The sequence below is a fragment of the Salmo salar genome, chromosome 11 (genome assembly GCF_965601325.2).
Source record: "Salmo salar chromosome 11, fSalSal1, whole genome shotgun sequence".
Classification (NCBI taxonomy): Eukaryota; Metazoa; Chordata; class Actinopteri; order Salmoniformes; family Salmonidae; genus Salmo; species Salmo salar.
Genome location: NC_138301.1, coordinates 18,767,501 through 18,792,090, shown reverse-complemented (window position 1 = coordinate 18,792,090; position 24,590 = coordinate 18,767,501). Strand labels below are relative to the sequence as shown.

Below are 24,590 nucleotides of genomic sequence, written 5' to 3'. Positions count from 1 at the left end.
CTGATGGCACCCTTCTGCTGAGTCTGTGAGGATCACCTCAGCAGGAAACTCAAAACACTTCCCGTCGTCATCAGGCACACTGGTGTGTTCTGTTGTTGTTGTTGTTGTGTGGTTTCCCTGGGAGGAAGACATGATCTTGTCTCCACTGAGCTATTCTAGTAGATAGAGCTGCCTGCAGTGTCTGGGTGATGTTTGATTCAGATGTTGTTTGGAGTGCTGTTACTGTCAAGCAGCAGTAATACATGAAGGTAAGAGCTCCAGTATAGCCTAGTAGTGTATATAGTATAGTGTTGCCTGGGTTGTGTGTTGCACAGCTGTATCCTGTGTTGACCTATACCCTCCCCTCCCTAGCCCGCTTTGACATGGCTAGTCCCGCTGGCCAGACGGGGGCGCTGTGACTACGATGTATGGCTTCTATACCTCCAGATCTGGCCAGTCAGAAGGGAGGATTTTTCTAATTAATCTCCCCTGGCATTAGACAGAACATTCATCTTCTTTACCTTCTTCTACATTATGCATTTCCTATTCGACTGTGTTGTGGAATGGAATGGCTACTAGCAAGAACCCATTCCCAGAACTGATGGAACGTGGCAGGGAGAGGAAGATGAGTTTATTGGAAACGACACTGTTGATCTTCAGCGTGAGTCATTTGACTGCGTCGGGGAGGGAGCGTTGGAGGAAGGCGAGGGGCGAGAGCATCACCTGGCCCTGGACAGATGTGACATCTCCTGTACCTGCCAGGTACCATTAGACACAGTTGTTCTAAAAATAAAGCTAGGGGAACCTCAGATCCTGTTACATTCCTGTAAAGTTCAAATGAGACACGTGCCTGGCTGCTCCCCGCTTCGACACACAAATGAGCACATGCATAATCAGCATGCTCTGCCTGCCTGCCCGACGTCGTGCCTGCCTGCCCGACGCCGTGCCTGCCTGCCTGCCTGTCCGACGCCGTGCCTGCCTGCCTGCCCGACGTCGTGCCTGCCTGCCTGCCTGCCTGCCCGACGCCGTGCCACTCTTACTATGGCTGGAGGTGTCAGAGCTTCATCTTAAAGTGGAAGCCCTGTTGCTAGTCACGATCATGCTCATCTGATCTCACCTCACACGGACCCAGCCTCCCACTGACCCAGCCATACAGGGAGTGTATTAGGTAGTGTGTACTAGGTAGTTGTTGTGGAATTGTTAGATTACTTGTTAGATATTACTGCACTGTCGGAACTAGAAGCACAAGCATTTCGCTACACTCGCAATAACATCTGATAACCATGTGTATGTGACAAATAAAATGTGATTTGATTTGATACGGACCCAGCCTCACATGGACCCAGCCTCGCATGGACCCAGCCTCAAATCTCAAACGTCATGACCATGGCCCCAGTCTCTCACTCCTACATGACCATCTGCTGTAATAACTGGCCTCATACATTCTCCTGCTCCTACACATTCATCTACAGCAGTCACGCCTCACACGTCACCGTCACACACCCAGCAGCCATCTCTCTACTCAGTAAAGCTCCTCTATCGGTCCTTGGCCTGATAGGTCTGAGGAGAACAGGGTACAGTGTGTGGTCATGGGGACTGGCTGGATGGGGACTAGATGATATACGCAGATGATACAGTCTTATACTCAGCTAGCCCCTCCCCGGGTTTTGTGTTACAAAACCTCCAAAACAAAGGTCATGTGGTTTGGTAAGAAGAATGTCCCTCTCCCCACAGGTGTGATTACTACCTCTGAGGGTTAAGAGCTTGAGGTAGTCACCTCATACAAGTACTTGGGAGTATGGCTAGACGGTGCACTGTCCTTCTCAGCACATATCAAAGCTGCAGGCTAAAGTTAAATGATTCAGATGACCATCCTACCCATGCTAGATTACGGAGACTAAATTTATAGATCAGCAGGTTAGGGTGCTCTCGAGCGGCTAAATGTTCTTTACCATTCGGCCATCAGATTTTCCACCAATGCTCCTTGTAGGACACATCACTGCACTCTATACTCCTCTGTAAACTGGTCATCTCTGTATACCCATCGCAAGACCCACTGGTTGATGCTTATTTATAAAACCCTTTTAGGCCTCACTCCCCCCTATCTAAGATATCTACTGCAGCCCTCATCCTCCACATACAACACCCGTTCTGCCAGTCACATTCTGTTAAAGGTCCCCGAAGCACACACATCCCTGGGTCGCTCGTCTTTTCTGTTCGCTGCAGCTAACGACTGGAACGAGCTGCAACAAACACTCAAACTGGACCGTTTTGTCTCCATCTCTTCATTCAAAGACTCAATCATGGACACTCTTACTGACAGTTGTCGCTGCTTTGCATGATGTATTGTTGTCTCTACCTTTGTGCTGTTGTCTGTGCCCTATAATGTTTGTACCCTGTTTTGTGGTGCTACCATGTTGTGCTTCTGCCTTGTTGCGTTGTTACCATGTTGTTGTCATGTTGTGTTGCTACCATGCTGTGTTGTCATGTGGTGCTGCCATGCTATGTTGTTGTCTTTGGTCTCTCTTTATGTAGTGTTGTGTTGTCTCTCTTGTTGTGATGTGTGTTTTGTCCTATATTTGATTTAATTCATTTTTATTTTCAATCCCAGCCCCCGTCCCCGCAGGAGGCCTTTTGCCTTTTGGTAGGCCGTCATTGTTCTTAACTGATTTGCCTAGTTAAATAAAGGTTAAAAGAAAAGAGTTGACCAAAAAATAAACCAGGAGAGGACAGGATATGGGTCTCAGCTGGGATGCATTCACAGCTTTCAGCTCACAGAACAGTTCAGGACAGGTGTTTGTCTGGAATGAGTCAGAGCTTCAGAGATGAGACAAAAGGTGAGACTTGAGTGGCTCGCAGAACACACCTGACTCCATTTGGATTGTTTTTCTCTTTCTCTCTCTCTCTCTCTCGGTCATCAGACGTTTCATTGGGGTGTCACTATCAGGCCTTAATGGTAGAAGTGCACTTTTACAGGCCTCCTGTGGCATCTTAATGTTTTGGGACAAAGACTAATTTCCAACCGGGGCCTGAGGAGGTCTAATGATAGCTTTACAAGGCTAATTAACTAGCCATGAGTGAGGTAATGAACTTTTCAAACATGCAAACTGAAGAAATAAATGACACCCGGCGAAAGCGTTAAAGGAGAGTGAGAGCTCTTCTGAGCCCTCTGGGAGGGAGGAACGGCCGGAGTGAGAAGATTGAATTTGGAGCCGATATCTTTTCATTGCCTGACCTAAGCACTCTTCTCCTCTGCTCTCCTCTCCTCTCGCCGAGCCGGCCGGCCCACCGCACTGCACACCCTGGCCAGAGTATGAATCGCTATTAATTTGTCCATTTTGCACCTGTCTCCAAAGCAGCGCGTTATTGGATCTGCAAGGTTTCTCTACTCTTATGGCCACTCTGAGGCTTTTAAAGTGCATTTATGATTATGAATAAATAACCAGCGATGCTCACTACTCTCCATAACGAGATGTCTATCCTCCAGAACAGACTAAGAGAGTTCTTCATAAAAGTGTGTGTGGAGGGGGAAAATCAATGAGTATAAAGTTAAAGAACAATCCTGCATTATAATCCAGACTAAAGTGAATGCTTCACTGTGCAGAACACTTAGGATTTAACTGACATGACGGGGCTACTTGACCCGACTGTCTGTCTGACCCCTCTCCTCCATACTATTCTCTCACAGAGAGATCCTAGCCCCGCTTACCCCTGTCTGTAAATGAGACTTGATAGAACAGGAGCCCTGCTGTAACAGGTGATCTGTACTGTGAATGAGGCTCCACTCAGTAGCCACCCATGTAATCGACATGGTCCTTCCTCCCCACTGCGTTACATTAAACATAAGTGTCTGCATGAGCAACAGAGAAAGAGAGAGGGAGAGATGGATAGCTAGGTTTGTGTGCTACAGTGTACAACTGACTGCGCGCACACACACACACACACGCACACACACACACGCACACACACAGTTACCCACACTATCCTCCACTCGTCTCTCTCTCCGCAGCTGTTCATTGCTTGACTGAAGGTAGGTGTAATTGTGTGGGATATAGGGCTGTGTCAGTCTGAGACGGCATGTCCAGTCGGAGATGGCATGTGGACGGACCCATTTTAGGAATGCAAATAGAAGAGAAGATCAAAGTTATCAAAACACAACTGACATCTGACAATCGCTTGTCTCAGGAAGTCTTTTCATTTCAGCGCCCGGTGTATTAAAAATTAATGGATTTTGCACAGATGCCATATGCTGTCAAGATTGATGCTTCTCTCTGGATTAAAGTGCTACTTTTGTTGTAGGGTGCAGTGTGTCTGGCTTGGTATTTTCTTTCCCTTTCTATATCTTCCTCTCTCTCTCTCTCTCTCTCTCTCTCTCTCTCTCTCTCTCTCTCTATCACAGGGTGGGGAATGAGCTGTTGAGAAACCTACTTAGCTAAAGTTTCTCCTTCTGGTTGCAAATAAATGCCGCCCTAGAAACAATTAGTCTCATGCTAGACTAAAGTGTCAGTGGTTGACATGTTTATTTAATGCCTCATTGCCAAATCACGTAAAGCGTGGTGCTCACGCGGACCGTATGTGAGTGCTGTGCTCTGAAAGCATGGACAGCTGCACCAAACGATAAAAGCTTCCTGCTAGGCCTCTGGGTTCATTTCAAACACACAGTAATGTTTCAGGCAACACATGAGATGGGTTATGGTGCTGATGGCTCATTATTGGACCTGACGCTGCATGGCACACGGCTGCTGCCTGCAACGCTTTGCCATGGTGGGATCAGACCCCACTCTATAGCCTAACCCCAGCCCTACTCCTCAGCCCCATTCCTCAGCCCCATACCCCAGCCCTATATACAGCCCCCAGTACTGTAGCCCTGCTGGTCTACTGCAACCCCAGCTCGAGCTTAGCTTCAGCTTCAGCTTCAGCTCCAGCCCTATACCCCAGTTCTATATAAAGCCCCCGAGCTTCAGCCCCAAACCCAGCTCCATTCCCAGCTCCAGTCCCAGCCCTCCCCCAGCTCCAGCTCTGCTCCTCAGCCCTATACCCCAGCTCTATATAAAGCCCCCAGCTCCATCCCCTGCTCCAGCCCTGCTCCTCAGCCCTATACCCCAGCTCTATATAAAGCCCCAACCTCCATCCCCTGCTCCAGCCCTGCTCCTCAGCCCTATACCCCAGCTCTATATAAAGCACCCTGCTCCATCCCCAGCTCCATCTCCATTCCCAGCTCCAATCCCAGCTCCAGCTCCAGCCCTATACCCCACATCTATATAAATTCCCCAGCTCCATCCCCAGCTCCATCCCCAGCTCCAGCCCCAGCTCCATCCCCAGCTCCAGCCTTGCTCCTCAGCCCTATACCCCAGCTCTATATAAAGTCCGCAGCCCCAGCTCCATCCCCAGCTCCAGACCCAGCTCCAGCTCCAGCCCTATACCCCAGCTCTATATAAAGCCCCCAGCTTCAGCCCCAACCCCAACCCCAGCTCCAGTCCCAGCTCCAGCTCCATCCCCAGCTCCAGCCTTGCTCCTCAGCCCTATACCCCAGCTCCATATAAAGTCCCCAGCTCCATACCCAGCTCCATCTCCATCTCCCTCCCCAGCTCCAATCCCTGCTCCTGCCTGGCCTGCTGTAATGCTGATGAAGATACATCTGACTGGCCCTGCTTCTGAGCAGACCCATAGTCTCTTAACTGATAGGCCTAATCTGATATATAACAGATTACTCAACATAGTGAGGCAGTAAATATAATCATCAGAAGGGAAGGAATACTCAAATTGTCACCATATCAGGCATTTTTTACATTTCATTTTTTAAACCTTCATTTAACTAGGCAAGTCAGATAAGAACAAATTCTTATTTACAATGACAGCCTCCCGGGGAAGAGTGGGTTAACTTCCTCGTTCAGGGGCAGAACAATAGTTTCTTTTGTTTTTTTACCTTGTCAGTTCAGGGATCTGATCCAGCAACCTTACAGTTACTGGCCCAATGCTCTAACCACTAGGCTACCTGCCGCAGGAGAAACGATGATAGGATCCAGGCCCCCTGCTTGTAAATGCATTACTCGTACTGCAAGGGCTGTCACTTTCATTTACTCAGAAGCACAAGGAGGGCCTTTCGTTGCGACTTTCAAAAACGATCACAGAACAACGGAAGAAATTTGGTGAAATTGCCTGTTCCAATTTCTTTCCAAATATTTCAACTCCATTTATTTTTTTTCTTATACAATTTGGGTGTATGTTTTCTCATGGCATGGCCCTATCATACAGATGCTGTAACAAAGCAATTTAATTTAATGCCCAGCCAACCTTGAGCTACTACACTGTGTTCCCTGCACCTCTGACAAACTGTGTGTGTGCCACCCTGCTGGGCTCTTTCTGACTTTTCAAAGTTTTGCATGTTTCGTGTCCAGAGGCGGAGAGAGATCTTTTGGCTTCATTTGCATGTAAAGTGGAGCATGGTCCTCAGTGGGTGTTGAGGTGCCTCCAGACAGCCCCTCCCCAGCGGCCTGGCAGCCTGCTGCAACAGCCACCCATCAGGCCTCACTCTTCCCTATCTGCTGGGCGGGGCATGACAGCACAGCGCACAAGAGCTTGAGGTCCTGTCAATCTCTCACCTCCCAGACTGGGGTCATCTTTCAGAGAAGCGCGCTGAGATGAGGAAGCGCCCAGGCAAGGATGAACACAGAGAAAAAAAAAGAATGCCTTTCTCAGGATGCCGTAGGGCAGAGTGCAACCCAGACAGAAACTACGAACCTTGATACACGCTCTAGTCAAACTGCAACTATGTAAAGATACGGAGAGACTCGAATGCTATATTATTAGGGAGACGCATACAGAATGGTGGGACTCTAAAGCTACATTATCAGGTAGAAAAATACAGAATGTAGGAACTATAATGTTACATTATCAGGAAGATGCATACATAATGTTGGGACTCTAATGCTACATTATCAGGTAGACACATACAGAATGGTGGGATTCAAATTGTACATGATCAGGAAGACAGATACAGAATGGTAGGACTCTAATTCTACATTATCAGGAAAAACGCATTCAGAATGGTGGGACTCTAATGCTAAATTTCCTCACCATTTTGTATGTGTCTGCCTGATAATGTAGCATTAGAGGCCCACCATTAGGTCTGTGTCTGCCTGATAATGTAACAGAGTCCCACCATTGTGGGACCAGACAGCGCATAATCCTGCAGATCTATTGGCCCATTGTGGATAGGAAAACTAATTATCTGGGCCATCTATTAGAATGAGACTTTTAGCTGTCTTTTAGCCGTCTGTCGGTCTGGTGTGTTTCTTCTATTACAAAAGATGAACATACAGTGGCTTGAGAAAGTATTCACCCCGTTGGCATTTTTCCTATTTTGTTGCCTTACAACCTGGAATAAAAATAGATATTTTGGGGGGTTTATATCATTTGATTTACACAACATCCCGACCACTTTGAGGAAACAAAATATTTTTTGAAAATTGTGAAACAAAAAAGAAATAAGACAAAAAAACTGAAAACTTGAGCGTGCATAACTATTCACTCCCCCAAAGTCAATACTTTGTAGAGCCACTGGGATTTTTGCCCATTCTTCAAGGCAAAACTGCTCCACCTCCTTCAAGTTTGATGGGTTCTGCTGTTGTACAGCAATCTTTAAGTCATACCACAGATTCTCAATTGGATTGAGGTCTGGGCTTTGACTAAGCCATTCAAAGACATTTAAATGTTTCCCCTTAAACCACTCAAGTGTTGCTTTAGCAGTATGCTTAGGGTCATTGTCCTGCTGGAAGGTGAACCTCCGTCTCAGTCTCAAATCTCTGGAAGACTGAAACAGGTTTCCCTCAAGAATTTCCCTGTATTTACCACCATCCATCATTCCTTCAATTCTGACCAGTTTCCCAGTCCCTGCCGATGAAAAACATCCCCACAGCATGATGCTGCCACCACCATGCTTCACTGGGGATGGTGTTCTCAGGGTGATGAGATGTGTTGGGTTTGCACCAGACATAGCATTTTCCTTGATGGCCAAAAAGCTCAATTTTAGTCTCATCTGACCAGAGTATCTTCTTCCATATATTTGGGGAGTCTCCCACATGCCTTTTGGCAAACACCAAACATGTTTTCTATTTTTTTTTCTTTAAGCAATGGCTTTTTTTATGGCCACTCTTCCATAAAGCCCAGCTCTGTGGAGTGTACAGCTTAAAGTGGTCGTATGGACAGATACTCCAATCTCAGCTGTGGAGCTGTGCAGCTCCTTCAGGGTTTTCTTTGGTCTCTTTGTTGCCTCTCTGATTAATGCCCTCCATGCCTGGTCCGTGAGTTTTGGTGGGCAGCCCTCTCTTGGCAGGTTTGTTGTGGTGCCATATTCTTTCCATTTTTGAATAATGGATTTAATGGTGCTCCGTGGGATGTTCAAAGTTTCTGATATTTTTTTTATAACTCAACCCTGATCTGTACTTCTCCACAACTTTGTTCCTGACCTGTTTGGAGAGCTCCTTGGTCTTCATGGTGTCACTTGCTTGGTGGTGTCCCTTGCTTAGTGGTGTTGCAGACTCTGGGGCCTTTCAGAACAGGTGTAAATATACTGAGATCATGTGACAGATCATGTGACACTTAGATTGCACACAGGTGAACTTTATTGAACTAATAATGTGACTTCTGAAGGTAATTGGTTGCACCAGATCTTATTTAGGGGCTTCATAGCAAAGGGGTGAATACATATGCACGCACCACTTTTCCGTTTTATATATTTTCTATTTTTTTTAACATATTTTTTTCATTTCACTTCACCAATTTGGACTATTTTGTGTATGTCCATTACAAATAAAAATATATTTAAATTACAGGTTGTAATGCAACAAAATAGGAAAAATGCCAAAGGGGATGAATACTTTTGCAAGGCACTGTACACTGTAGAGCAGTGTTTCCCAGCTCCAGTCCTCCAGTACCCCCAACAGACACATTTCTGTTGTAGCTCCGGACAACCACACCTGATTTAACTTGTCAACTAATCATCAAGCCCTCAATGAGTCAAATCAGGTGAGTTTGTCTGGGGCTACAACAAAAATGTGTCCTGTTGGGGGTACTGGAGGACTGGAGTACTGGAGTTGGTAAACACTGCTTTAGAGAGAGAATGGAGATTGGACTAAAAGGTAAATGCGGATGGAAGTGCTTGTGTGTTAGAGAAGCGTGAGAGAATAGGAGGGAGGCACTCTGTCTTCTCCTAGTTAATAAAGGGAGGGAAAGAGGCCGCTTGATACTGATCCACCATCCTTGTCCTCATCAGCATGGTCTCTCTCCATTCTACTACGGTGGCCATGGCTGGATGGCTACAGGACGAGTGGGACCTGCAGCCTGCAGATTGTGTTTAGATAATGGCCATCTCCAATCGTAGATAATATGGCTTCATCTTTTCTTCAAACACAGCAGCAGACAAGGTCAGGGGGAAGAGATTCCTAGATGGAGAGGAGGAGATAAGGAAGGGGCGCTTCCCAAATGATTTAGTGCTGAGATTCGCTCAGCTAACCCATCACCCTCCGTTAGCTCCCTCATCCTGCCGACCCCAGCTCTCCATCTCCCTCACTCCCTCCTTTTCTCTCTGGACCTCGCTCTGTAGCCCTCTCTATCACTAGCTCTATCCCTCCCCTCTCTATCCACCTCCCCAGCCCCATTTGGATTGAGGCAAATTGCTTGGGTTTAAAGTAGAGATATGAGACACTTTCTATTCAAGCACTGTCCACATAGCAGAAGAGCAGAGGCACCCTGCTTCAATTGTCTCGCCATACATCCCAATTGAAATCATGACTTGATCAAGTTGAAAATAAAGGCTGGGTTGTAACACAAGAGATAAAGATGGACTTGGAGGGAGAGGAGAGGAGTGGAGAGGAGTGGAGAGGAGTGCTGGTTGACTCGGAGCAGCAACGTGACAATAGATTTAAAGTCTGAAAAGCCTCCTCCCATCCCATTCTCCTATTCTATTTGATAATGCAAAGGAGAAATAAATAACCCATGAGTCATTCTAATAGACAACCCAGAGAATTAGTTTTCCTATCCACAATGGGCCAATAGATATGCAGGATTATGCGTCGTCTGGTCCAACAGTCAGTTCCTGTGCCAAACTTTTACTAGCGCTCCTGACACATCTCTATCCCTGTAGAGAGGACAGCTCTCTGGGGAGAGGGAGGCAGGAAGGAGGGAGAGGGAGGGAGGCAGGGGGGTGTACGAGCGTCTCTAAACCCACTAATGGGCCGTAATGCCTGCAGAAGCACGTAACCGAGACACCTTTGCGACTCCTCATGACAGATAATTGCTGATGTCTTGTATGTGATAAATGTCTCCATTCCATGGGGGCAGAAGTCTCGGCGCAAGCGCCCGTCCCACTACTAACCAATCTGCAGCTAGGGCCCTGGTGGGAATACTGTCTACCTGGTTGGGCTGGCCTCCCTCTATCTGCTCTGACTGAGACACACATGCATGCACACGCATGTGAACACACACACACACACAGAGTGAGGGAGAGATGAATCCCTTTCCTACCCAGGGCTGTCTGTTTTCCTTTAAGTCGAGGCTTTCATAGTAAATCTAATTTCATTGTCAGTCGAGGCTACGCTTTACCTGCCTGCCCTGTCTGATGACTTCCTGTTGCCATTAACGCTCGATATCTCTGTTGGGTCCTGGCCTGTTGTCGTGCTCGCATTTCATTCAGCGCCACGCCGTGTCCTATATCCTGTCTGTCTTCCCCAACACAAAGTTCCTGTGACAGACTGGCTAGCTAGAGAACAGAACTGGGCTGGCTGGCATAGAGAGCCCTCTGTATTTCATTCACTCGGTCTGTATTTTTCCTCTTTCTCCCCCTCTCCTCTCCGGGTAGAGAAAGAGTAGTAATTGATATCGGTGGCCCATCCATCCTCCCTCCCTTAAACCAGAGATCCAATTTATCTCTGTGAATATGCCGATTGGCTCCCGCCCAGGTCTTGTCCGTCAGACTTTGCCTGTTTTTAGATGGTCGTTAATTAAAGATCTAAATAGGAGAGCGAGTGTGTGTCAGGGAACAAGGAAATGGGCCGGCTGATTCACACATCTTGACCACGTAAATCACCAAACTGGCTCAGTCTGGGTCTAATCTTACCCTGGCTGGCTGTGGTGTAACTCAGAAGGCTGGGATACATATAATGCATCTGACCCTCACAATGTAGACGCACACTGGGTCAATTAGATGTAATTATGCCACATGTAAATCTGTAACTGGCTTAATCTGCATTAACCCCGATAATGTTACAAATGGCTTTGGAATGATCTAGTCAATCACACTGTCAATCTGGCTAGGGTCAAGCTGGCGGGTGGCTCTTCAGCTCTATGTAAAAACTTTTAAACTTTAAAACCTTAACTCTGTTTTGTGATTTGGTGTTAAAGGCCTAAACCCCAAATCACTGATAATTTATAAACATGTCTGACTACTAACTACACTCTCTCCTCTGTCCATTTTATATGCTGTCAAAATAACAAATCTGAGTTGTACGATTGACCTGGCAGTACAAAGTGGATGGGTTTGACTGTCCTGGTGTTGACTGTAAAAGCCTATACAGGACCTCTGAACTGTGGCTGTGTGGGGGTGAGGAGGGGGAAGAGGAAGGATATGGAGGTGCATGGAAGGGGGGGTTGACTCCCAGTGGCTCTCATCTGTAACCAGGCTGAGCTGTCACTCTGAGGACAGTGAGGAGGAATAGATCCCCACCCAGCCTCTCCTCCTCCGGCTCCTCACTCGACTTTGAATCACTCAGGGTGACAGTGAACCTGACACAGCCCCTCTCTCTGTTGGTCCGGCCGGCACAGATGGGAAGTCAATAGAGGCGAGTGACCTATATTAACGGCTACTCTGCAAACTCCCAGTGTGTCCCTACTGAGAGAAGAATATTAAGGTGTGCGGAGGAGTGGAGGGGTGGAGGGGTGGAGGAGTGGAGGGGTAGAGGAGTGGAGGGGTGGAGGGAGGGGTGAACGGAGGGAGGGAGGGAGTAGGAGTGAAAAGAGGGAAGGGACAACCAGGAGAAGGTTAATTACCTCCTCGTCCTTCGCTGTCGGCTGGCTTCACCTGGATGGGCCGGTTCATCTGCAGAGAGAGGAGAAAACACCTGGGTTAGTGTGGCCACCTGAGGACATCCACTACAACCACTACCAGGAGGAAAGGGGGAGAGAGTGGCGTTCATGGGCCTGTAGTTCTTCTCCTGAGTCACTGGAGCATCAGATAAACAAAACAAAGTGCTCTGCTCTGTTCTTTTCTAGTAAAGAAGAAGAGGAGAATGTGTGAGCTTTGAGTTTGATGCCAGCATGCCTAATTAATCCAGGGCCTTGGCCTCCGGAGATGCCTGGTTCCCCCTCACAGTTCAGCAGAATTAGCACTTTTCAATGACAGAGTCACACTGGTTGTCAGATGGCATGAGGAGATGAATGCCATTACATCACCCACTATCACCCCACAGAGAGAGGTCTTCTCTGGCTGCCCTGAGCTTCCTGTCTCCTCCCTACTTCCCTCTGTCCCTTACAGCCATGCCTTGCCCAGCTCTATACACATCCTCTCTCCCTCTCTCCCTCTCTCCCTCCCTCCCCTCATTCCCTCTCTCTTTTCCACCCCTACCCTTCTATGCCTTGCCCTGCCCTGCCCAGCTCTGCACACTCCACCCATCTCCACTTCTTACCTCCCCAACCACTACCACCGCCACCCCTCCCCTCAGGACCAGATCCAAGCATCGTGACCAGTATGCTGCTGCTCTGCTCTGGTCAGCCAAGCCCACCCCAGACACACTGGCTTTTGAAAGCCACACACAAAAACACGTCCAAGAAACACAGAAAGTACTGTAAAAAGGTTAGAAGTGCAAATCAATAAACAACCTCTGAAGATACAGTCCAGAGACGAAAAAGCTTAGCAGCGCCAAGCCCAACATTAGAAGGGCTTTTAAAAATGCCCGCTGTGAATAAAAACTCCCATGGCTCTCTTTGCCCCCTGAACACAGTTCCATCTCTCTCAGGAGTATGACACGTAAAAAAAAAATACGTTTCAAAGCCTTTGACTGTATAAAACAAGACAAATATCTTCCTATTCCCCTGGATGAATAGTGTGGGGGTAAAGGTCAGTGTAGAGAGGCTCTGTGCTTAGTGAGGGCAGCCTTCCATGAGTGGTGTATTGGCTGTGTCTCCTGGAGCCTGCAGTAGACCCTGGGCACTGGGCCTGTCTCTCCTACATAGGGCATGAGGACAGGACCAGTGTGTTTGTCACTGAGCAGCACAGTGCAGGGCTGCCCACTCCCATCAGTCAGGTTCACTATGGCTGAAAGGCTTAGGGCCGTGGTACACTTGACAGCAGTTGACATGAGTCCAGACGTCATGAGTCAAATATAGCCAAGAGACTAAACGACGTGGAGGGATGTATGCATCTATCGTCACACTCCTAGTTCCACATGTATATACACCAGAATGCACCAAAATACACCAGAATACACCGTGGCGCTGGACCAAAGGGTAACGCTACACATCCCACACCCACACAAACCTTCACACAGACATGCTAATGTCAACACTTACAGGCCATGAGTTGGAGATAACACAGATCTATTGTTGTCTTATCCCACAGCTGGCTGTAACACTATGACTATGAGAATACTAACTCATTAGAGAAACAGATGGGTTGTCACTGGATCCCATGCATATCTCATATAAACCATTCAGTATAGTGCTGTTTGAGGGATACTGTACTGTGAGTGGTGGAACTGGGCATTGTCTGAATGGGAGCACAGATTACTAATTGTGGTTAGAGCCTGGAGGGTTTAAGATAAAGTGACTGGGGGCTGTGGCGGTCAGATGGGGGACTTGGGGAGTTCCAGATGTTGTGTCTAGAAGCCTTTCGTTTTCTCTGCTGGTTTGTTTGGAGTGAAGGAGGAGGGTGGTGGAGAACCCCAACACTCTTGGATGGATGGAGTGGTAGTGTTAGGGAGAGGTGGAGGATGGAGTGGTGGTGTTAGGGAGAGGTGGATGATGGAGTGGTGGTGTTAGGGAGAGGTGGATGATGGAATGATGGTGTTACGGAGAGGTGGAGGACAGAGTGGTGGTGTTAGGGAAGTTAGATGATGGAGTGGTGGTGTTAGGGAGAGTTAGATGACGGAGTGGTGGTGTTAGGGAGAGGTGGAGGATGGAATGATGGTGTTAGGGAGAGGTGGAGGATGGAGTGGTGGTGTTAGGGAGAGGTGGATGATGGAGTGGTGGTGTTAGGGAGAGGTGGAGGACAGAGTGGTGGTGTTAGGGAGAGGTGGATGATGGAGTGGTGGTGTTAGGGAGAGGTGGAGGACAGAGTGGTGGTGTTAGGGAGATAGAGGATGGAGTGGTGGTGTTAGAGAAGTTAGATGATGGAGTGGTGGTGTTAGGGAGAGGTGGAGGACAGAGTGGTGGTGTTAGGGAGATAGATGATGGAGTGGTGGTGTTAGAGAAGTTAGAGGATGGAGTGGTGGTGTTAGGGAGTTAGATGATGGAGTGGTGGTGTTAGGGAGATAGATGATGGAGTGGTGGTGTTAGGGAGATAGAGGATGGAGTGGTAGTGTTAGGGAGAGATATGATGGAGTGGTGGTGTTAGGGAGATAGAGGATGGAGTGGTGGTGTTAAAGAAGTTAGATGATGGAGTGGCGGTGTTGGGAATATAGAGGATGGAGTGGTGGTGTTAGAGAAGTTAGATGATGGAGTGGTGGTGTTAGGGAGATAGATGATGGAGTGGTGGTGTTAGGGAGAGGTGGAGGACAGAGTGGTGGTGTTAGGGAGATAGAGGATGGAGTGGTGGTGTTAAAGAAGTTAGATGATGGAGTGGCGGTGTTGGGGATATAGAGGATGGAGTGGTGGTGTTAGAGAAGTTAGATAATGGAGTGGTGGTGTTAGGGGGATAGATGATGGAGTGGTGGTGTTAGGGAGTTAGATGATGGAGTGGTGGTGTTAGGGAGATAGATGATGGAGTGGTGGTGTTAGGGAGATAGAGGATGGAGTAGTGGTGTTAAAGAAGTTAGATGATGGAGTGGCGGTGTTGGGGATATAGAGGATGTAGTGGTGGTGTTAGAGAAGTTAGATGATGGAGTGGTGGTGTTAGGGAGATAGAGGATGGAGTGGTGATGTTAGGGAGTTAGATGATGGAGTGGCGGTGTTAGGGAGATAGAGGATGGAGTGGTGGTGTTAGAGAAGTTAGATGATGGAGTGGTGGTGTTAGGGAGAGGTGGAGGACAGAGTGGTGGTGTTAGGGAGATAGAGGATGGAGTGGTGGTGTTAAAGAAGTTAGATGATGGAGTGGCGGTGTTGGGGATATAGAGGATGGAGTGGTGGTGTTAGAGAGGTTAGATGATGGAGTGGTGGTGTTAGGGAGATAGAGGATGGAGTGGTGATGTTAGGGAGTTAGATGATGGAACGGCGGTGTTAGGGAGATAGAGGATGGAGTGGTGGTGTTAGAGAAGTTAGATGATGGAGTGGTGGTGTTAGGGAGAGGTGGAGGACAGAGTGGTGGTGTTAGGGAGATAGAGGATGGAGTGGTGGTGTTAGAGAAGTTAGAGGATGGAGTGGTGGTGTTAGGGGGATAGATGATGGAGTGGTGGTGTTAGGGAGTTAGATGATGGAGTGGTGGTGTTAGGGAGATAGATGATGGAGTGGTGGTGTTAGGGAGATAGAGGATGGAGTGGTGGTGTTAAAGAAGTTAGATGATGGAGTGGCGGTGTTGGGGATATAGAGGATGTAGTGGTGGTGTTAGAGAAGTTAGATGATGGAGTGGTGGTGTTAGGGAGATAGAGGATGGAGTGGTGATGTTAGGGAGTTAGATGATGGAGTGGCGGTGTTAGGGAGATAGAGGATGGAGTGGTGGTGTTAGAGAAGTTAGATGATGGAGTGGTGGTGTTAGGGAGAGGTGGAGGACAGAGTGGTGGTGTTAGGGAGATAGAGGATGGAGTGGTGGTGTTAGAGAAGTTAGAGGATGGCGTGGTGGTGTTAGGGAGATAGAGGATGGAGTGGTGGTGTTAGAGAAGTTAGATGATGGAGTGGCGGTGTTGGGGATATAGAGGATGGAGTGGTGGTGTTAGAGAAGTTAGATGATGGAGTGGTGGTGTTAGGGAGATAGATGATGAAGTGGTGGTGTTAGGGAGTTAGATGATGGAGTGGTGGTGTTGGGGATATAGAGGATGGAGTGGTGGTGTTAGAGAAGTTAGATGATGGAGTGGCGGTGTTAGGAGGATAGAAGATGGAGTGGTGGTGTTAGAGAAGTTAGATGATGGAGTGGCGGTGTTGGGGATATAGAGGATGGAGTGGTGGTGTTAGAGAAGTTAGATGATGGAGTGGTGGTGTTAGGGTGATAGATGATGGAGTGGTGGTGTTAGGGAGTTAGATGATGGAGTGGTGGTGTTAGGGAGAGGTGGAGGACAGAGTGGTGGTGTTAGGGAGATAGAGGATGGAGTGGTGGTGTTAGAGAAGTTAGAGGATGGCGTGGTGGTGTTAGGGAGATAGATGATGGAGTGGTGGTGTTAGAAGTGTTAGAGGATGGAGTGGTGGTGTTAGGGAGATAGATGATGGAGTGGTGGTGTTAGAGAAGTTAGATGATGGAGTGGTGGTGTTAGGGAGATAGATGATGGAGTGGTGGTGTTAGGGAGATAGATGATGGAGTGGTGGTGTTAGAGAAGTTAGATGATGGAGTGGTGGTGTTAGAGAAGTTAGATGATGGAGTGTAGTGTTAGGGAGATAAAGGATGGAGTGGTGGTGTTAGAGAAGTTAGATGATGGAGTGGTGGTGTTTGAGAAGTTAGAGGATGGAGTGGTGGTGTTAGAGAAGTTAGATGATGGAGTGGTGGTGTTAGGGAGATAGATGATGAAGTGGTGGTGTTAGGGAGTTAGATGATGGAGTGGCGGTGTTGGGGATATAGAGGATGGAGTGGTGGTGTTAGAGAAGTTAGATGATGGAGTGGCGGTGTTAGGGATTTAGAGGATGGAGTGGTGGTGTTAGAGAAGTTAGATGATGGAGTGGCGGTGTTGGGGATATAGAGGATGGAGTGGTGGTGTTAGAGAAGTTAGATGATGGAGTGGTGGTGTTAGGGAGATAGATGATGGAGTGGTGGTGTTAGGGAGTTAGATGATGGAGTGGGGGTGTTAGAGAAGTTAGATGATGGAGTGGTGGTGTTAGAGAAGTTAGATGATGGATTGGTGGTGTTAGGGAGATAGATGATGAAGTGGTGGTGTTAGGGAGTTAGATGATGGAGTGGTGGTGTTAGGGAGTTAGATGATGGAGTGGTGGTGTTAGAGAAGTTAGATGATGGAGTGGTGGTGTTAGAGAAGTTAGATGATGGAGTGGTGGTGTTAGGGAGATAGAGGATGGAGTGGTGGTGTTAGAGAAGTTAGATGATGGAGTGGCGGTGTTAGGGAGATAGAGGATGGAGTGGTGGTGTTAGAGAAGTTAGATGATGGAGTGGCGGTGTTGGGGATATAGAGGATGGAGTGGTGGTGTTAGAGAAGTTAGATGATGGAGTGGTGGTGTTAGGGAGATAGATGATGGAGTGGTGGTGTTAGGGAGTTAGATGATGGAGTGGTGGTGTTAGAGAAGTTAGATGATGGAGTGGTGGTGTTAGAGAAGTTAGATGATGGATTGGTGGTGTTAGGGAGATAGATGATGAAGTGGTGGTGTTAGGGAGTTAGATGATGGAGTGGTGGTGTTAGGGAGTTAGATGATGGAGTGGTGGTGTTAAAGAAGTTAGATGATGGAGTGGTGGTGTTAGAGAAGTTAGATGATGGAGTGGTGGTGTTAGAGAAGTTAGATGATGGAGTGGTGGTGTTAGAGAAGTTAGATGATGGAGTGGTGGTGTTAGAGAAGTTAGAGGATGGAGTGGTGGTGTTAGAGAAGTTAGATGATGGAGTGGCGGTGTTGGGGATATAGAGGATGGAGTGGTGGTGTTAGAGAAGTTAGATGATGGAGTGGTGGTGTTAGGGAGTTAGATGATGGAGTGGTGGTGTTAGAGAAGTTAGATGATGGAGTGGTGGTGTTAGGGAGATAGAGGATGGAGTGGTGGTGTTAGAGAAGTTAGATGATGGAGTGGTGGTGTTAGAGAAGTTAGATGATGGAGTGGTGGTGTTAGAGAAGTTAGATGATGGAGTTGTGGTGTTAGGGAGAGTTAGAGGATGGAGTGGTGGTGTTAGAGAAGTTAGATGATGGAGTGGCGGTGTTGGGGATATAGAGGATGGAGTGGTGGTGTTAGAGAAGTTAGATGATGGAGTGGTGGTGTTAGGGAGATAGATGATGGAGTGGTGGTGTTAGGGAGTTAGATGATGGAGTGGTGGTGTTAGAGAAGTTAGATGATGGAGTGGTGGTGTTAGAGAAGTTAGATGATGGATTGGTGGTGTTAGGGAGATAGATGATGAAGTGGTGGTGTTAGGGAGTTAGATGATGGAGTGGTGGTGTTAGGGAGTTAGATGATGGAGTGGTGGTGTTAGAGAAGTTAGATGATGGAGTGGTGGTGTTAGAGAAGTTAGATGATGGAGTGGTGGTGTTAGGGAGATAGAGGATGGAGTGGTGGTGTTAGAGAAGTTAGATGATGGAGTGGTGGTGTTAGAGAAGTTAGAGGATGGAGTGGTGGTGTTAGAGAAGTTAGATGATGGAGTGGTGGTGTTAGGGAGATAGATGATGAAGTGGTGGTGTTAGGGAGTTAGATGATGGAGTGGCGGTGTTGGGGATATAGAGGATGGAGTGGTGGTGTTAGAGAAGTTAGAGGATGGAGTGGCGGTGTTAGGGAGATAGAGGATGGAGTGGTGGTGTTAGAGAAGTTAGATGATGGAGTGGCGGTGTTGGGGATATAGAGGATGGAGTGGTGGTGTTAGAGAAGTTAGATGATGGAGTGGTGGTGTTAGGGAGATAGATGATGGAGTGGTGGTGTTAGGGAGTTAGATGATGGAGTGGTGGTGTTAGAGAAGTTAGATGATGGAGTGGTGGTGTTAGAGAAGTTAGATGATGGAGTGGTGGTGTTAGGGAGATAGAGGATGGAGTGGTGGTGTTAGAGAAGTTAGATGATGGAGTGGTGGTGTTAGAGAAGTTAGATGATGGAGTGGTGGTGTTAGGGAGAGTTAGAGGATGGAGTGGTGGTGTTAGAGAAGTTAGATGATGGAGTGGTGGTGTTAGAGAAGTTAGATGATGGAGTGGTGGTGTTAGGGAGACAGAGGATGGAGTGGTGGTGTTATGGATAGTTAAGGTGGGTTGAGGTCCTGGGGTCCCTGCCCAGTGATCAGTCAGTCTCCTGGCCCTAGACTGCAGCGATTGGTCATGAGGCTCCACAGCTCCGTAGACGGGAACCATTAGTAGCCTCTGAGCTGCTGCGGCAACAGCAGTCATTAGTGGGCCGGCCTCACAGAGGAGTACACTAGGGGTTGCTAGGCAACCAGGCAGAAGAGGGCAGCAGGCAGCCTGTTGGTCTGCTCTGGACTGGGCTGTTATCCAGTGAATTGGCATTCCTTTCTGTCTTTCTCCTCCATGACTCTTTCTCTAAGTTTGCCGGAGAGGTTATAGATATTTTTTTTTTTTCATAACATGTCCCACTTTTATGAAACTTTCCAGAACGAGGCCACACCCTAACTTCAGACCAAACAACCCCAACCACATCTTAGACAAAACAGTAGCAACATATTCAATAGCTGTTCACAATTTCACAAGGAAAACACTCATTTGTCTTATTCTCCAGTATGTCACATACAGTTGAACATACAGACTCCTACAGTATACTCTCTCTCTCTCTCTCTCTCTCTCTCTCTCTCTCTCTCTCTCTCTCTCTCTCTCCACACACACACACACACACACACATACTTGCCCAACCATGCTGTTCACTCCTACAATCCTGTTTGTCTCTGTCTCTGTCTTCTCCCTCTCTCATGCACACACACACACACACACACACACACACACACACACACACACACACACACACACACACACACACACACACACACACACACACACACACACACACACACACACACACACACACACACACACACACACACACACACACACGTCTCTGGGCTCAATAACAGTAGGTGGCTTAGGTGACATTTTAATCCCTTATTACTGAGTAGCAGGATTAGCGGGCAGATCAAGGCAGAGTTAATTATATGAATTCTGGGAGACGGAAGACGAAGCAGCAGCAGCAGCAGCCTGCTCTCCCCTTGGGCTTGGACACACACACCCAGACACACACAGACACCAAGGAAGACACATGACATGCTATCTATCTGCTTGACTGGCAGCTATGTCTTCTACGATACTCCCAGAGAAATAGAAGGGCTGTATAAGCAAGATAAAACATATGCTACGTATCCATAGGTACTACTGGGACAAATGCAATATTTCACCTCACCCACAGGTACTGCCTGAACGCAAAATGAACTTCCTATATGCTGTAGTGTGAAGATGGAATACCAGTCTTTTTTTCATCCTGCAGATGTGCAGCAGCCGGAGCTGAAAATAGTTCAGCACACCCCCCTTCCTTTATCTCTCTGGCCCTTTGACCTCCAAAACCAATATGCTTCCCACCACAGCCTCTTAATGGGTTGATCAATGCTGACAAATAGGCAGCTCACGCTGTCTTGCCTGGGAACTCAGCTCACAGCCCTGGCTGGGCTCACACATGCCACCTCCATTTTCTTTGTTTTCCCTCTCTGTCGTTCTTTTTTCCTCTCTCTGTCTCTCTCCCTCCATCTTTCGCTTTCCCACCTCTTCCTCTACCTCGCTCTCTCTTTATCTCTCTCTCGGTCTTTCTCTCCAGGGGCTGATCCATATTTCTCATTCCGTTATAATAAAGAACATTTTGCTCCAGTCACGGAGGGAGGAAAACCAACAATGTGGAAGAAACAACCTGTTTACATTTACCAGGGAGCTGTGTGTGTGCGTGCATGTGTTTGAAAATGGCGCAGTGGAGAGAGAGAGAGAAAGAGTGAGGACACCATTGGCCTTTGACCACATTTACTTCCCTGTAAATACCATTGCCCACAAGCCAGGCCATGATACAACACTTTCCTTACTCTTTCTCTATAGGCAAAATAAGCATACTTTTAATCAAAGTGAATACTCTTTAAAATCTGAATCTTATTAATATTAGTTTTGAGTTTAATATGACAGCTATGACTTATCTCACAGAGCCTGAGTAGTTTTTGCATAAAGTATTTAGTTAAAACCTCTAAAAGTACATCTCATCCCTTAGGCCAGGCCCCTGGTTTTTGACCCAATACCTCTTCCTTATACAAGTGTAGTTTGATTTGGACTACCACTGCATTCTTCTGTTCAACACTGTCATATTCTGGCTCCTCCATCAGAACATTCACTGAAGCTGTTGAAGCCATTTACAGCCTATTAAGCTCAAATAAAGATGACTACTGGGCGCGCCAGAGAGAAATAGCCAGTGGTATTGTAGTGGACAGCAAAGGCTAACAGGCTAACACACTGCAAACAGCCCATCTATTCTGAGGCTTCCTTCCACCAAACCCCACCCATCACTCCCATTACCCACTGCTCCTCACATGTCGGAGTGTTCCGCTGGGAAGAGAAAAGAGGGAACACACACAGGGGAACGAGCCGAGTGCGGAGTAGCTCTCCTCTCTCAAATTAGCCTGTGTGTCCGCAGCCAGCCAGCCAGCCAGCTCCCTCTCCCTGTGTGAGGCTGGGGAGTCAGGAGAGGTTGGGCCTGTCGACATGTGGGTTTGAGGGTTAGTAATCACACACTGGCTGTCTGCTGGAACAGCACATGAAGGAGAACTCTGTCTGCCTTCACATGAGGAAGAGGGACACTGACAGCTTGACAGGGAGTGGAGAGGTGGGACCTATTTTTAGCTATCAGCCAGAGCTCCTATTTCAAGCAAATAACTTTGGTTGTAGCCAGAGTGTATTCCCTGGTGTGATCCTGTAGTGTAGGGGAGGAGGACATGTTTGTGTTTTTGTTTTTGTGTCTCTTTAAATTTAGTCCTCCCATGCTCCCTGATTACCTAGCAATTGATTCCCCCTGGATGGGGAGAGTAGTTGGCGTTCGTTTTTTGCAGTGTGAAACTGGCACTCACTCCACACCGCTATCACTTCCTGGTCCTCTGAGGGCCCGGCTGAACAGAATTTCTGAACGGAGCGAGAAAGAAAGTAGCATTTATAATAGCTCTCCTCTCCTTTCTCTATTTTTACCCTGGGCCCAGCAGGTCTCGGTTGTGAGGTGGGACAGAGTCAGACAGTGAGGGCTTGGGATGAGGAATCTGGCCGTCAGTTTATCTTCTGCTTCATAAAGCCCCCGTTCTCCCTGGCTGCAGATAGAGCGGCCACAGCACTACATTACATTTATGGCCCTTTTTTTATCCAGGGGTGGAGGGCGGAGAGAGCTGGGTGTGAGGCAGGGAGGGGAGGAGGGAGCTGGGGGTGATGCAGGGAGGGGAGGAGGGAGCTGGGGGTGATGCAGGGAGGGGCGGAGGGAGGAGTGGGGTGAAGATTCGACACAGTGAGACAAGACTAACAAATTAGTCAAAGTGACAGGAGGCTTTATGAGGCTCGCTCGGTACAGCAGCGTTCCTCTCTCTGCCAGGGATATGAAGGGAAGGGGGAGATGAAAGAGGGAGAGGAGGACCAGGAAGACGGGGAGCAGGCTCTGCAGGCAGCCCACTGCTCCAGGTATCGGGGACAGGCCCTAGAGTAGACTAGACACAGTCAGTTCCACCTGTGTGTACTCTGCTTCCTATAGAGCCCCCGCTGGCCCAGACAGACGGAGCAGCTCAGCAGTGGGGGAGCTCTAGTTCTCTGAGAACAGACAGAGCCAGTCAGCAGTCTACTACTAGTGCATAAACAGTAGCTACAGGGATTTTTCTGCATCGAAAAACAGTGTTTTGTCCATCCCAAAATGTATATAAAAAACATTTTAAAATAAAACAAAATATATACTGTATATACACTGAGTATACTAAACACCTTCCTAATATTGACTTGTAACCCTAACCCTAACCCCCCTTTTCCCTCAGAACAGCCTCAATTGGTCAGGGATGCCCATGTTGACTCCAACGCTTCCCACAGTTGTGTCAAGTTGGCTGGATGTCCTTTAGTTGTTGGACCATTCTTGAAACACACGGGAAACTGTTGAGCGTGAAAAACCCAGCAGTGTTGCAGTTCTTGACACACTCAAACCAGTGCACCTGGTACCTACTACCATACCCTGTTCAAAGGAACTTAAATCTTTTGTTGTGCCCATTCACCCTCTGAATGACACACACACACAATCCATGTCTCAATTATCTCAAGGCTTAAAAATCCTTCTTTACCCTGTCTACTCCCCTTCATCAACACTGATTGAAGTGGATTTAACAGGTGACATCAATAAGGGATCATAGCTTTCACTTGCATTCACCTGGTCAGTTTATGTCAGGTGTTCCTAATGTTTTGTACACTCAGTATATATACACAGTGCATCCGGAAACTATTCAGACCCCTTGACTTTATGCACATTTTGTTACGTTACAGCCTTATTCAAAAATGTATTAAATAAATGTTTTTCCTCATCAATCTACACCTACTGTAATACCTCATAATGACAAAGCGAAAACAGGTTTTTAGAAACAATATTCTCTGGTCTGATGAAACCAAGATTAAACTCTTTGGCCTGAATGCCAAGCGGAAACCTGGCACCATCCTTACAGATATGCATGGTGGTGGCAGCATCATGCTGTGGGGACTGGGAGACTCGTCAAAATCGAGGGAAAAGTGAACGGAGCAAAGTACAGAGAGATCCTTGATAAAAACCAGCTCCAGAATGCTCAGACTGGGGCGGAGGTTCACCTTCCAACAGGACAACAACCCTAAGCACACAACCAAGACTACGCAGGAGTGGCTTCGGAACAAGTCTCTGAATGTCCTTGAGTGGCCCAGCCAGATCCCGGACTTGAACCCGATCGAACATCTCCGAAGAAACCTAAAAATAGCTGTGCAGCGACGCTCCCCATCCAACCTGACAGAGCTTGAGAGGATCTGCAGAGAAGAATGGGAGAAACTCCCCAAATACCAGTGTACCAAGCTTGTAGCTTCATACCCAAGAAGACTTGAGGCTGTAACCATTGCCAAAGGTGCTTCAACAAAGTAATGAGTAAAGGGTCTGAATACTGTATGTAGGAAGGCAGAGGCCCACATGGGACGGTATAGGCCCACCCACTTGGGAGGCATTATTACAGACAGAAATACTCTTCAGTTTTGTCAGCTGTCTGAGTGGCTGGTCTCAGACAATCCCGCAGGTGAAGAAGTCGGAAGTGGAGGTCCTGGGATCGCGTGGTTACACGTGGTCTGCGGTTGTGAGGCCAGTTGAACGTACTGCCAAATTCTCTAAAACAACGTTGGAGGCGGCTTACATTCCTGCAGTCCGTATGCCAATTGCACGCTCCTTCAACTTGAGACAACTGTAGCATTGTGTTGTGTGACAAAACTGCACATTTTAGAGTGGCCTTTATTGTCACCAGCACAAGGTGCACCTGTGTAATGACCATGCTGTTTAATCAGTTTCTTGATATGCCACTCCTGTCAGGTGGATTGATTATCTTGGCAAAGGAGAATATAGGTCTATTACTGAACTCAGCTCA

The 24,590-nt window shown here is 47.7% G+C and overlaps 1 protein-coding gene across 15 annotated transcripts in view; it reads right to left on the bottom strand.

The window, feature by feature from the left end:
- LOC106562123 (CUGBP Elav-like family member 4) overlaps positions 1-24,590 on the bottom strand; it is a 176,326-nt gene that overhangs the window by 41,593 nt on the left and 110,143 nt on the right. For all 15 annotated transcript variants that reach the window (XM_045689113.2, XM_014126732.3, XM_014126738.3 and 12 more), the window contains exon 3: positions 12,025-12,073. In XM_045689113.2, coding sequence (XP_045545069.1) covers positions 12,025-12,073 — 49 coding nt within the window. The remainder of the gene's footprint in view (positions 1-12,024; positions 12,074-24,590) is intronic.